This window comes from Electrophorus electricus, chromosome 20 (genome assembly GCF_013358815.1).
Source record: "Electrophorus electricus isolate fEleEle1 chromosome 20, fEleEle1.pri, whole genome shotgun sequence".
Lineage (NCBI taxonomy): Eukaryota > Metazoa > Chordata > Actinopteri > Gymnotiformes > Gymnotidae > Electrophorus > Electrophorus electricus.
In genome coordinates this window covers 5,410,838-5,426,091 of record NC_049554.1, presented here as the reverse complement: position 1 = coordinate 5,426,091, position 15,254 = coordinate 5,410,838, and the positions used below count along the sequence as shown (strand labels likewise).

General features: G+C 47.5%; 2 protein-coding genes across 3 annotated transcripts in view; one reads left to right on the top strand and one right to left on the bottom strand.

Moving 5' to 3' along the window:
- fhit (fragile histidine triad diadenosine triphosphatase) overlaps positions 1-7,775 on the bottom strand; it is a 152,897-nt gene extending 145,122 nt beyond the window's left edge. Inside the window, exon 1 of the mRNA XM_035520633.1 lies at positions 7,699-7,775. The gene's annotated coding sequence lies outside the window, so the exon portion shown is untranslated. The remainder of the gene's footprint in view (positions 1-7,698) is intronic.
- Positions 7,776-11,392: 3,617 nt separating this feature from the next.
- The window catches only part of ptprga (protein tyrosine phosphatase receptor type Ga), a 199,162-nt gene continuing 195,300 nt past the window's right edge, over positions 11,393-15,254 (top strand). For both annotated transcript variants that reach the window (XM_035520278.1, XM_035520277.1), the window contains exon 1: positions 11,393-11,736. In XM_035520278.1, coding sequence (XP_035376171.1) covers positions 11,649-11,736 — 88 coding nt within the window. In that variant the 5' untranslated portion in view covers positions 11,393-11,648. The remainder of the gene's footprint in view (positions 11,737-15,254) is intronic.

Sequence of the window (15,254 nt, the reverse complement as noted above, 5' to 3'; positions counted from 1 at the left end):
ATCTGAGATATGGAGAATGCAACAACAGCGAGGGAGATCTGGGTAACGCTGTCCTTGAACACACCTTTAGAAAGGCAAACTCTCCAACACAAAGTAACCTTGGATTATTAAGGTTTTCTGCTTTTGCTTTCCTTCCCCAAATCACACTTTTACAAACCTGGAGAAGACATTAATAATAGAACCACTGACCTTCAAGGTCACGATCATTTAGAGTTCATTGCAAAAGCCCAAGGTTAAGGAAACATGCCTGTTATCATTTCAACAAAGTCAGCTCAAGCAAGGTGGTCTTGAATCGGTTCTACAAACTGAATGCTTTCTTTTAATAATCCTTATATTACGTGTTGCGAAGGAGAACGCTGGTGTGGAAGGCAGAAGGTTCGGTGCCGTGATGGGAAGTGGGTCTCCGTGTCCTCGATCCCTGCCTCTCGCCTTAAGAGGACACTGTCAAGTCGGTGGTAAAATTATCCATTTATCAAGACTACGGTGACGAGGGAAGGCGGAAGCTAGGAGCTGGCGACGCACATAGGAGCCCATCACAGCCGCTACCGGGCCTGTTCCTGCGTGGGGCAGGGCAAGTTTTGTCTGACCTTTCCCGATCACTTCCTCTCCTCTCCAGGAATCGACCTCCTGAAAGTGACTGGTGACTAAAAGCGCTGGAGGGAAAGCAGTGCGTGAGGAAGAAAGAACTGCGAGAGAAATCAGATGGGGCCTGAATCACATCGTCTGCGAGCCGCGCGGGAGAGACGGGAAGACCCGACGTCATAGCGTCACATCAGTCGAGGAGATGACGCCCGAGTCCTGCCCTCATTTTACTAGGGGGGGGGGGGGTGGGGGGGGGGATAACTGAGTGTTTCCTTTTTGGGGTTCCAAGAGCAAAAGTGTTCCAGGAGAAACGTCGGTATTTGTACCACCAAAAAAAAAAAAAAAAAAATTCATTCAAACAAACTCTCCAGAGAGTCAGGTTGCTGAAGAAATAAATACATTATTTTTTAGTAAGCACTTTTCCACGGTTAGCATATGGTCGAACATTAATACTTTCTTTCATAAGATATTTGTACTCCTTGTGTTTAGGCTTACAATTAGGCTACAAAACCAGGCAACATCTCACCTGGCGCGCAAAGAGTGTTGCTCAACAAGACCTTCGTTCTGCGAGTCCTTTACGAGAAACTGAACCTTTGTGCAGTTTCAAATAGATCATCACTGTTACCACTTACATATAAGGGCATTTCTGTTTCCAGAATAAATTGGGACAATAGTTGAAAACCGTTTATTAATTTGTTGTATACGTTTATTCTCCCCATTTAACTGTTCATGAAAAAAAGCAAAGTGATGAAAGGAAGACGCAGAACTTCTTTCTTTCAGCATCTTTTCCATTTAAATTCTGCGCTGCCCTGTAATCACGGGCTGTAGTAATTTCAGTCTTTATGGGTTGCTTCAATAGCAAATATCAAAAGCAGCAAAAAGTTTTATATTCAAAGTTTTATAAGTTCATAACTTTAAACTACTTGAATGACAGGAAAAGCAGAAAAGAGGTAAGCTTTATTTATAATTTTTCTGCACCGTAATGCAAAGCAGTGACAGTCAAGATAAAAGACCATTGTCATGAATTCTCGAGTCCATAGAATTTTATAGGACACGTTTTCACATCGCACAGATCTTAACCAAGGTCTAGCAGGATGTGAGGTCTAACTGACATCACATAAAAGCAAAAAGACTGAGAGAAAACCGAACGGGAGCTGCGTAACGAGCCTCTGAGTGATGTCGCCGTCCTTTTCTAAAGCTTCCGATGAAATCAGAGACACGCGACGAAACTTTTCAGCATCGAGCAGAACGACCTTGATCAAAAAGAAATCTCCATCGAAATAAGTCACGTCTTATTGAAGGCCCCTCAGAGGTGAGCCTGACGCTTCCTGTGTTCGGTGTTACGGTGATCTGGCGCTGCAGGGTTCGGCCAAGCCCGCTGCGTGTTTACCCCGCGCGCTGAACGGCCTTACCCGCGGATCTCTGCGCGTGTCGCGAGAAGTCCCGGCGCGACCCGCGCACGCGCGCGGATCGCGATTCTGGCAAACGAAGCTCCACGCGCCGGGACTTTGACTTTGAAGTGTGGCGAATGTTCAGTCGCGAGCTCCCCAAGCGCGCGACACAGTGCTTAATACTCCCGTTTGTTTACAAGAGAACAGCTGGTGAAGAGTTGCGGGAGAAGCACCTGAAACCGAACCATTACCGGGAATTCAAGCTCGTCGTTTAGCCCGAACTAAACACTACATGTGCACACTTTAATATGTGCTTTAATATATGTGCTGAGAAAATTCCATATTGCATAATCATGGAATTATCACCGAATCTTACTTGACAGGCGCTCAAACATGCAAGTCATATTTGTGAGGAGTCTTTCATTCAAGTCTTAAATTCACACGTGGTTTGACACCACTTAGAAGGTGAACCAGAAAAACAAAATCGACCAAGGAAATATTTATAGACAAGTTTTAATTGTCGACGCGGCCGATAAGATCGAATAATGGTTTCGGCTGTAATTGGCGGAGGCGCTAGTTGCTCTGTGAGAGGGAAAGATGCCCTCTGCAGGCCTGCACACTCCCGGCGGGCTCTGGAAACGCTCTGTTCACTCAGGCAGAAAGAGAAAAAAAAACCTGCTTCATTTGATCAGGCCATCTTTACATAATAATTTAATTAATGTATTAATAACATAATTGGTGGGCTTTTTATGTGTCCTACGCTGTTGCCACGTAAGTAATGGGTAAATGTTAAAGGATTTAATTAGACAGGCTTCACTGCGTTTATTGCCTTCGGTTCCGTTCTTGACGTGATATAAAGGAAGGAATGTGGCATTTGCAAAGGCTGATATGCCTAATCATTGCTCAGTATGGCACGCACCCCACCAGCTAGCAGAGATAACGCACAAATACGATAATATATCACCTCCCTGCTGTTGCGAAGGGGGAAAGGCTGGCCGGGGGGGCGACCCGCAGCCGCCCCGGAGTTGCACAACCATGGAGACAGGGCTGAACAGTTTTACGGCCCTTCAGGTGGACCTGGGCTTCCCACTTCCAAGTAACTCAGTTATACGGGTTTTTATTCCCGTCTTCTCTTGACCAGACGTTTCTCTCGGAAGCGTTAAATGGTTTCGAGTTTAAATGGTCGAGTTTTTCAAAAGATTCACATTTTTCAAAAGGCTCACAAGGCCTAATTCACGTTTGAAAGCAGAATACGCTCTGCACAGTCACTACCCAGCGTTAGTGGAATCGGATTTTTTTTTAAAGGCGTAAAACGATGTCGAGATCCATCTTGCTCAGCCCAGAGCGCCAGACCGAGCCTTCTCGAGGAGAAGAGACAGACCTGTTATGACCATAACTTGTCTGGCCTGTGGCGTAGGTGCCTTATAGACTGAGTTAAGAGGACTAAATGAGCAGAAGGGAGACACGGCCCCTGGTGGCAGTGCTGGGCAGTCCTAGCTGGCCGTCTGAAACCGCCCCATACGCGCAAACGGAAACAAAGCACAGAAACTCTGAGGACGACGTGCGAGAGGCACAGATGCGCGCTAAGCTGAAAACGGGACCCAGCGGAGGACTTTTCCCGGCCAGGCGACGGTGCACTGCGTACCCGGCACATTCGGAGCAGTTGTGACCGGTTTAAAGGATTGGAGTGCAGTCGCGCACAGCCCCTGGCTTTACGAGGAGCTGAGACTGTGGAGCTCCATCATTTTCCGACATGTGCTCTCTTCCCAGAAGTCTCAGTAATCCTGTTCAGTACGACCATCAGATACACCAACAGCACAAATCATTCTCTCTCTCTCTCTCTCTCTCTCTCTCTCTCTCTCTCTCTCTCTCTCTCTCTCTCTCTCTCTCGTTAGTTCTCTCGTTCTCTCTCTCTCTCCACTGTTGCTGTACGCAGCACTCAGTTTGTTGACAGGCCTGGGGACTGGAGCTCTTCATGCTGAATATAGGATTAGAAGGGAAATAAACAAGCGCTGGCCAGCAGGCGGGAAACCAGCCACTTCGCCTTTACAGCTTTGACATTGACACTGCCATCTAGTCTGCGTCATGCTGAGCTGGCATCATAATACACACACACACACACACACACACACACATACACACACACACACAGAGAGAGAAAGGAGCTTACTGAAGCTAGCTCGAGCAAAGCGCGAGCATGATATAGCCAAGTTCAATGACACTGATGACTCACACAGCTACAGCAGCCACGACTGAACCCAGAGGTAAACACACCAGACATGATGCTTTCTTAAGTTGATTCCCACACTAGCTATGAAGGCACACAGGTGGTGGCAAGGGTCTAAGGTAGCCATGGCGGCTAAAAAAGCTCGGAACGCGAGGCAGGACTTTGGTGCGGTACGCTACCTCTGGCACGTAGTACTCAGCCTGCTCAGATAACAGTGTTGATTGTGCTCACTGACAGCAAGGGCAGGATTTGGCTAAGAATGTAGAATCTATACCTTCAGAAAAATCACAGTACCAGAGCAGACACTTCACAAGCACCGCCAGTTACTGCCATATGGAGTGCTCTCTCTCGCGCTCTCTCTCTCAAACTTGCAAATCTGCAGAAGTACATCCTTCACTGCTGCTCCCTGCAGCTGACCTCCTGACCTTACCTGCCTACCTGACTTGCACACTTCCACTGACTTGTAGATCACTACGTACACAACCCTATTCTAACCCAACCCTAATCTTATCCAGCAAGGACTTTTAGGTTTTTAGACAAGAGATGTAATGTTTTAGGGGAACCAGACAAAATGTACCCCACAGACCAATGCCCGCCTAAAAATGTCATGGTGCATTTGGTCCCCACAAAAAAACAAATCTATGCCTCCTCCAGACAGACACACACACACACACACACACACACACACACACACACACGTGTCCCGCCAGATCCTGCAGCCCGAGAAAAGGACCGCCACACTGGCCGTTCACCTTTAAAGGTCAAAATGCACCCCCCGCCCTTCTAAGAACAGAGGCTAGGAGTGTGCCGGGGCTTAAGTTGGGGGTGGGGGTCCTTTGGGGAAAGAAAGCTTTAAAACAGTGGCTGAAAACTGAGGGGAAGAGACCTGTGGCTTATATCACAGAGCAAGGTGTCTCAGAAAGGACAGGACACACTGGTCTGGGTACTGGGACAAAGGACCGACCACTAAAAGAAAAGAAACAGCTCCGTGGCCATTCAGTGCTGGCGCAAAATGGCTTTTACACGTACAGGGAAGATGTAAAAAGGACTGCTGGCATTACTGTAATAAGAGGGACAGCTGAATAAGGAGCTGCATGAAGCGTCTGTTTACGCTCAGCGACCCCAAACACCGTATGGTCTCTTCTGTACAACAGCAGATGTTCAACAGCTCAAAATGTAGATGAAAGTCACCAGATGCAGTAGCAAGCCGGCCGCGGCCCGAACGCCACACGTGACGCGGTGACACCTGCCTTGACAACACAGCGCTGCGTGCCGCCCCATAGAAACCATTTCCGGCACTCCCAATCCGGTCACCAAGCTCAGGAATGCCTCTAATTCCGAGCTTAGGGGGCAGAGGCGGCTGGCCGCCCGTCTGTGTAAAAGTGGGCAATTCCCACCCTTGGTCCAGATGCCAAGGGGGTGGGGGTGGGGGGTATTGCAGTGGGAGGGGCTTCCCATGATGGACACGGATTTGCGTGGAGCACGCAGCACAGCCGGCAGCGAAGAGTCCCGAGGAAGCGCTTGCACGACCTGCCTGTTCAATAATACATGAAGCAAAAAGAATCAAATCAATTAAGTATGGCTGTGGTACGAATAAAAGCTGCATAATTGATGGAGGCTCTCCTACATTACGCATCTCCGTCGGCAAATCCCCGTGAACAGCTCCGAGGAGGGGAGGCGCGGAGCATGGAAAATTTTGACGCTGCTCATTTGCACACCAGCCCTCACACACACACAGAGACATGACTTAAGCCTTCGAGAGATTTCTGCGAAAGAGGAGTAATGCGTGTGCCTCTTCCAGCAGCGACAGAGAGGAGAACCAGGAAAACGGAGCCGTTACAGATGATGAGTCGTCACAAGCGGCATCTAGTTTCGGCCGCTGACAGCCGATTTTACGGCAGATGTCCGCGTTTACCCAACAAACTCGACTAACTCATTTTCTAAATTATCCAGACCTTCGCAAGTTTAAAATGGGTGAGTCAGAACAGAGAAATGCAACGGGCAGTGCAGATGTACTGTAGGGGCAGCACTGAGAAACATGAGTCTAAAGATACCAGGACACTGTAACGCAAACAGAACGCAGGGGGAGGGACTCAATACCGCGGGAGGAGAACAGGTCTGGAGCAGAGGATGTCCAGAGAAGCCCTCTACCATGAAGGTGTGTCCGAGAGAGAGAGAGAGAGAGAGAGAGAGAGAGAGAGAGAGAGAGAGAGAGAGACAGAGAGAGAGACACATCATCTCTCTGTCTGTTTTTTAACAAAACTAGACAGATGGTAGACATTAAAAGGAGGAGCCACGTGACATCACTCAACAGCACTGAGACGGAGATAATTAAAATATGTTAAATCAAGTTACTCTAATTAAAAATGCACGCTCTTTGTTACTCTCTGGTCAAAAACACCCACCTTCAGCAAAACCTGCCTGACCACCATTTATAGTGAAGCAACTACACAGGAAATGGGGCTTCTTATTCAGAAAAATCACAAAAGATCATTAAAAAGTAGATAAATTAATTTTTCCTCTAAAGGCTTCTAAATGCTTTTTAAAAATTTCTAAGTAGAGACACAGAAAAGATGAGTTATTACTGCACCATTGTTTAATGGCAGCTGTGATTTGATTTTTTTTTTTTAACTTTTCTTCTGACAGATTCCACAGAACTGCTGCAGTTACAACAGCATTAATATACAGGTACTGGGAAGCTTAGTGTGCATGTCTGCAGGCTCCACACACTCTTCACAGTCCTACAGCATGTCTGCAGGCTCCTCACACACTCCTACAGCATGTCCTGTAGGCTCCACACACACTCCTACAGCATGTCCTGTAGGCTCCACACACACTCCTACAGCATGTCCTGTAGGCTCCACACACACTCCTATGGCATATCTGCATTAAAAATGTTTGCAAGCACAAACTAGGCAGTACTTACTGGTATAACCTTACCTCAAGGTTACTTACACACACACAATCCCACTTTGCTATTACTGCAATGTATTTGAAAACTCAGAGGTCAGTTTGACTTTTTTGCTCTCTGAAGCAGACAGGCTATAGACTGCGAGTTAAGAGTGTGCACCTTTTAGAGGAAGATGTAAGGAGTTTTTACTGGTTGGTCAGTTTCACCATCCATCTATAACCTTTTATCGTGCATGCCGCCTGGATCGTCTGAAGGACATGTTGACGTGTACAAAACATCCGTGTGCTCAATTGAAAGTCGTGTTTATTTACAATGGAGTGCAAAGAGGAAGCGCCGGCTGAGCTCGATGGTACACTGTGGACTCGGGACCACTGAAGCAGGAAAACGCGTAGCGAACAGGGACGAGTGGTCCTTGATCTGCAGGGATGCTTGCGTTAGCTGTGCAAAGCCACACATCGACACTCAGGAAAGCCACAGTAATTAAACGTCATCGTCTCCTCAAACCACACGCTCGGATCTACACGGACGCGCTAAGGTTGTCAACGGTTTAAACCGACACGTCTCCACAGCGGATAGCCTGTACTCACCTTCCGCGTATCCAGTACACGTGGGTTAGTGAGGGATTATGGGAGGCGTAGTTTTTGTGAGGGTGAGAGACCCGGGGCGCAAACCGAGAAGGCTAGAGGATGGAACTACATGTCCCACGTGATGAGAGGCTTCCGCACATACCCGTGCGATTAGACGGTAACGCGTGTCTAATGACGTATGCGCGGGCCACGGGGAAGGTGACTTTTGGCGTTCACTGACATTTTAACAAGGTTTCGTTTTGTACAGACCGTGAATCAATAAGATCTAGTAACGGAAACGGCTATAAGTTGCTATACAGCAGCTTTCAAGTCCAATGTAGAAATCATCAAAGTCTCCGCGACGTGGGCGTAATTTTGTATTATTTGACTGAAGGCGCATGACCTCAAAGCCTTTCTCACGTCACGGGCCAATTCATTAAACACTTAGTTAAACAGACAGACTCAAGTCATTCCGAACCAATTATGAAGGGTACAAAAAAAAGGTCACGTAGAGCGTGTCAGCATCTGCAAACTTTATGATGCTTTTAATGTGAGATGTAAAGCAGCTCCCAGCGGGTGCAGGAGCGTTTCCGCCGTGGCGCGTGGGCGCGCGACAGTTCACGCCGGCCCTTCGGCAGGCGCGCTCTCGCACACGGCGCTTTGCTGGACTGGGAAGGTTTGCAGTGGTGGAAGGTCGTGGCGGTTATTTACTGCAGCCCAGGTGTCTGATGAATGAGCCAACATCTGGTTGGGACAGCCGTCCCGTCATAAAGCTGTATGGGCTGCTCTTCTTGGCAGTGATCTCTCCGCATTCACTGAAGTGTCCAGGGAAGAGGGCTATATGCACTGGCCTGGTTTATATGGATCATATGAACTCCTGGAAATGGTGCTTTAATTAAAAGAAGGGGGGAAAGAAAGCTGTACGCTTGTCCATCTTTTAATATGATGATAAATCCTTCTAATGGGTCAGTAACGTACCATAACAAACTTAGTACTCATTCAAGAGTTGTTTTATATACCATAATGAACACTAGTTTATACACTATAATTAGCTAAAAAAAAAATCTGAAAGGTAGAAAGGGGTCTCTATGCACCCCTGTTTTCTTTTCCTCAGTTTGGACAGAGCACTCTCCACCATTTCACTGCGAGTTATACTGTGTATGACTATGTACGTGACGAATAAACCAAACTTGAACTTGAAAAGGAGAGTGAGTTGGCTAAATACAAGCAAACCGGTTCGAAGCAGGCTAGCTTTAGTGAACTAAGATTATTTATGTTTGATTTTGCTTTGCTTGCTTAGTCTGTTCAGCTGTGAATTTGTATTAGATTTTCAATAAAGTTGTCATACTTTGTTGTAGTGGCTCTGTAAATAAAAGAGAATCGACAGGATTTCTGTCTTATCAAGGACTTAAAACCAGCGCCTGTGTTATTAGTCCTGCATTTCCCAAGACAATTTCCATGTCTCTCTGTGCTGTTTACAGCACAAATATCAACATGTGCATGAGTGTGTAAACAGTGGTGGGTCAAGGGCCTCGTTAGGAAACTGTGAATTAGCCGAATAACTGGCGCTAAGTGAAAGCTTTTAGTAGAAGTGAAACAGAGTGTGAAAATGTTCTTGTTCAGAATGAACTCTTTCCTTCTTCTTTCCTGTTTCTCAGCAGTATGTTTGCATACTAAAAATACACCTTTATTTGCTCAGGAGCCTTAAATATGTTTATTATGCTAATAGTGGACAATCAGTTTCATTAACTTTTTATTTATGGCATTTAGCTGACAACTTATGACATTTAACTTTACAACATCAAAACAAGTACTTAGTTTCAGAGTAAAAATTAAGTTTTCTGGCTGTGCATTATTTTAAATTTCAAGTTTTATGCAAGGATTATGCAGAAAATATTCATTAACCCCGTTCGCCTTTTTCTGAGCTACATACGTAAAACACTTGAGCGTCCCAGTGCCCTGCTCCTAGCATGTGTTATTTTAAATAATGATTCCAGCATGGTCCCGACCCAACAGATGTCAAACTCCCACCTGGACCTGCAACTGGAGAATGTAAAACAGGGGCTTTATGTTTTATGAATTTGGATTATGGATTTCTGTTTTTTTGTTTTTTTTCTCATCAGCTCTGGCCTGGCTTGCTTCTGGTGTGGCAGTAAGAAAACAGGCTGTTTCTCCTGCAAAGTCCAAAAACAGTCCTGAACGCTGCAAAGGTCAAAGTCACACGGCATCAGTAAAGTGCAGTTGTTGGATATCGATAAAATGCTTTGGCGTTGTGAACTCTGTGTGGGTTTGCGTTTGTGTGTGTGACCGTACGCGACCTTTATCATATTAATGTAAGAGGTTTTTTTTCATAATGAGGACAGAGGAGATAAAAGGTAGCAATACAACGATTAATTCAGAAAATATTGGACTTTTAACATGACAAGCCCATAAAGAAATAATAATGAAGAGAATAAAAGCCACACAATCCAATATAACAGGCTTTGGCAAACAGCTAGGAATAGTTCCTCTGGTAGCCCATGTTTTGACCCGTTTCCCTCGTCAAAAATGCAAAATCCCCAAATCCCAAGTTTGAATCCTCATGAAACAGGGCTCAGCATGTGGGGAGCGTGACGGCAGCCGCTTGTGTCTGAGTCACAAAACTGCTTTAGCTGTGCTTTTGTTTGTTTGTTTGTTTGTTTCATGCATTTCAGTCTTCCGCAGCCCAACACAAATGGCAGGCTAGGAATGTGAACACCCTGGAATGGGAATGGGAACACATCCATTATTCCAAGGCAGTAGTGTGGCATGCTCCTACTTCCCAAACCCAATGTCCACACCACAGCCACAAACATGGAGAATTTAGGCCACATATAAGATTTGTCAGAAACTATTATAACTAGTCTGTGAAACCCTTATTCACACTATACACACACATATATATATATATATATATAGAGAGAGAGAGAGAGAGAGAGAGAGAGAGAGAGAGAGAGATGGAATTTAAACATGCAGGCTTTTTGCAGGCTGCATCACACAGGATCTTTCTCTCTCAGGTGCGTGTGAAGAACGAAGCGCGGCATAGTCACAGCGAGCCATGTCTGCTTTAGAAGAGAAATACAAAGGACTAATTTTTGATAGCCTCATTCCGCGCACATAGCCTACACCCGGATCAATTAGAAGACGAATAATGGTCCATTTGTGCAATCTAAACACGCTCCATTATCCACATTATCAATAAAAGTACAGTTGGTCCTGCAAAAAAGAAAAAGAGAAAGCACCAGCGCCTTTTATATGCGTGATAAAAAATTCAGTCTTCCGTTTTATTAGATGGTATTTTCAAGTTTATAGACAAAGAATGTCGTGTTAAACGCGCACACCTCGGCGCTAGGATCCGGCGGTGCGGGATCTGACGCCCTCCTCCCTGTCTCTCTCTCTCTCTCTCTCTCTCACTCTCTCTCTCTCTCTCCCTCCCTCCCTCCCTCCCTCTCCCCCCCCCCCCCTTTTTTTTCCTCCCAAGCCTGTTTGAAAGTCTCTGCCAGACTCTGCGAGGCTGTGCGATACTTCCTGCATGGCGGAGTGGAGAGCTCCTAGCGCTGCTCCGACTCTCCGCGCTCTGTCCTCGCTGCGCGGACCTGCACGGCTCCGCGTCCCGTCCCGCTCCGAGCTCGAACCTCGCCTCCGCCGTCATGTTGTTTTGTGTTTTTTTTTTAATCTCCGGAGTACTAGCTGTGGCATCTAAGAGGTTTTGAGAAAGAGAGAAAGAGAGAGAGAGAGAGAGGGAAAAAAACTGTTTCCTGGCTGGCCGAACTTAGAAAATTCCTCCCCTTACGGGCTACTGATTTCCGAAAGAAGAAGTTCCCTTTGGCGCCTCATTTGCGCACCGGCTCCCGTTTGCTTAGTTCCGACTGCTTGGTTTGGAGGTTCTCTTCACCGGGGGGATAACTCTGTCAACAGTTGCGTTATTGCCAGCCCTCGGCGTGCATGGTGACATGCGGAGCCTACTGCAACCGCGTGCTTGCTGGATTCTCTCCGTCTTTTTGTCAGCCTCCCCGCTCCTCTGCGCCGACTGCCATCCCGGTAAGTTTGTTTTACGCGTGAAACATTGAACTCCGTGGCAGGCGTTACCGACTAGCCCCGCCAGCCCCCCCGACGTTCCTCTGTATTACATGTGACCAGAATCGAAGGGGCTTTAAACCGCGATGCGGAGCACAAACGGCTGTGGACACTGAAGTCTCTCATTTCTAATCTATATTGTTATAATCCAAAAGCCTCCCCCGTACTAGGATTAACAGTGTCCATGCCACTGCAACAGTGAGTCCGTGTTACAAGCTTTAGACATCACGCTGCCAGGGTGACAGCGCGCACTCGGGGAGCCGTTATTTCTAAGCGGTCTAATTACCAGTGCGGACAGGTAACCAGTGCCATAATAACCCGTCTGCACTACTCACGTCATTGATTTTAGCACCAGGCTCCGGCGTCACTGTTATTTTTTGTTGTTGTTGTTGTTTGTTTGTTTATTTGCTTATTTATTCGTGCGTTTATTAAATCGCTTGTATGAAATCCGCCTAATGCTCGTGACGTTTGCGCAGGCATTTTCGGTTGTCCCTGACCGACGCTAGGTTCAGATCGTCCTGCGTAACTAAATCATGACGGAAGTTGTTAAATGCGTGAAGTCGGAAATATGTCTGGATCTGTCGGAGCCCATGTGAACAAGAACGCGAGAACGTTCGTCTTCGCTGCTGGAAAACGGAGGCACGCGATCGAAGTCTAAAACGTACCGATGTGATCCGTCTTGCGAAGTGGGATGAATGGGAATTTCCACTCCGGACCGGGCGGGCTGCTTCTCCGTTAATCCCGGGGAGAGAATAAGAAACGATTATGTTCCATTTAGATACAAACTACACGAAAGCCCGGCACGGGCTATGCAAACGTTCTGTGGCGCCTTCTATATTTCTAACGACCTTGACTGAGCGATTGCGCGAGTGAGTGACAGGCGAGAGTCCTCGGGCTTTTCAAGCCAGCCGTAATGACAGAATCCGTCCGCTTCGGCGCCTTGGTGGGGTACGCGATCCACGCGGCTGAGCTTTCCACCGCGGGTGCATCCGTCGTTCCAACAAGGGTTTCGATAGACTTGCAGTTTGCGCACGCGTTTCAGACGCGTCTCAACCGTCATGAACGTGCACGGAATGCGTTGCTTTTATGTAAATCGTTTCCAGAGTCGTGCATTGCACAGGCTGCCTCGTGCGTGCCGTGCGTTCGCCTCTTTGTCTTATAGTTCTCCACCAAACACGTAACTGGGTACCTCAAAGAGAGAGAGGATCACCCGTCTAGTGTGACCCGCGAGTGGCGTGCTCGGTTTAACCTACCTGGGGTCCAGGCGAAAGGTTATAGATGCTCATATTTTTACCACTTTGGCAAAACCTTCACTAAGTGAATGATACTAGTTTTGGTAGAATTGTGTAAATGTTGTCTTCGGTTTGTGTGTCGGCCATAAATTGTGTGCTCACAATCATCACTGTTTGTTTTTATCCTGTTTGCATTCCTTTGATATCACTGTGGCAAAACAAACACACACAGATCTGAACTCGAAATATCCGCTTCCCACCTCTGGCCCACTTATAGGCTAGTTGATAATTGAATGTAATCAGGGTGGCATCTCGTTTGCCGGCTTATGCATACAGTAATAAAATCCCCTGTGTTTCTCCCCTGTTCCTGTTTGCTTAGAGCCACAAAAATAACAGTAACCGTTAGATGAGACATGCCTCACCCTTCGCTGTGCACATAACACGCTGACTTTGATGTATGAATGTAGGAATCAGATGCTGGAATGTGCCGGAAATGTTTCCCTGGTCCTCGAGGGGCGTGATGATGTCGTCCACCCGAGCTGCCAGTCTCGGGCTGTTTATCTTGCATTCCGTCTGATTCGGATTCCAGAGCATAGCCAGCCCGGGGACCTTGAGCTGGGGTGTTCCTTTCAAACAGAGAGGAGGAAAGGGTTGACCCTGAAATCCAAACAGAGGAGGACTTTCATTAGAGAAGTAATGAGTTTCCCATGAATAAGACATCCTTGCCTGCAGGCGAGTGCCCTCTTCAACTACCTGGAGATACTGAAGTTGTCTCTTCGCTGTCACTCCGTCTCGCTCTTTCTCCCTTCCTGTCCATCTCTGTCGCGCTGCCTTCGGTCGGAGGCGCGCCGGCTCCAGCCAAGGGTCGGTTTAGCCAAAGAGACAACTTGCTAAGAACATCCTTATCTCTCACCAGTTTTCAGATCTCTGCCGCACGTCAGCCATCCGCAGGAAAAGAACAGAAAGGCAGGTATCAGAGTAGTGCCCCCATCCTCCCACCACCACTGCATGCTCGCTACTTCTCAGCTTCCTTTCTCAGCACCGCGACACTCTCCCCATCCGTCTATCTGTGGTAGGAGCGTCCGAACGTAGCGCCGTGTGGCGGAAGACAGCCAGGGTTGGTTGGTTTGTTTTTTCCGTTTTTTGTTTTTTTTGCACATTCAGCATGTGCTGTGGTGACAAGCAGGTTTTCATTGGGAAAGAAACTCATCCTGGTTGCGTGTTTGTCGGAACGGAGTGCTGACAGGGAACGCCAGAGTGGGACGGAACGTCAGTTGGCTGCATGAGGGCATCGTGTCATGGCCATTCCGGGATGGTCGCCCGTGGCCCCTGACGTAGACACCGGAACATATCTTTTTGCGGGATGGGAATATGGGGGATGTGGGGTCTTCTACCTCATCCAGCCCTGTGTGGTGTAAAGGAATGATGCAAATCATTACTCTCGCTCTCTTTTTCTCCTCTTCTGCTCTTCTGCTCTTCCTTGGGTACCTGAGCTAGTGACGAGAGCAAGATTTCCACAGGCATGTGTAGTGCTTAAGCAACATGACAAGAAAACAATTCCTCTGTATCCCTGAGCTCGAGTATAAGCAGCTGTGTGGAGAGAGAGAGAGAGAGAGAGAGAGAGAGAGAGAGAGAGAGAGAGAGAGAGAACGCAAGTCTTTTAGCCTGTCCTGTGGCTCGGCGAACCAAGCCCTGAGATCCTGGGATCACCAGCCATTTCAGTCTCTTAAGAGACATTGAACTCCACTGCCTTTATGATTTCTCTCTTTCTTTAATGTGGGCCACGGAATCCCCCCTGCCTTTAATAGAGAACGATCATTTGCCCATTCAGCCACGCAAACAGACTCTTAAACGTAGCGCCCCCCCCCCCCACTCCCCCTGGAGGGAGAGAGGCTCGGCGCGGGGGCGCCATTTGGACCGGCCTTGCCGACTACATTATTGTCTTCGTCACCGTTGCCGTGGTTCCTACACCAGGGCCCTTATCGGACTGCACAGGCTAGGCGGACCGTTCTAAAGTCCACCGGGCCGCTTTATCGGGTACTGGGTCTGTCGTCGTAGGGCCGATGGCCTAATCAATTGATTTAAAAGATATGGGGGTAGTGAGGAGGGGTAGCAGGCAGAGCATCACACTGGACTCTGTGAAGCTTCCGTTGCCTAGTGATTTGCTCAAGGGGTGTTCAGCTGTTAGTTTTCTGCACGTGTGTGTGTGTGTGTTTCTACTATATAATGTATGTTTGCCATGAGCAGTTC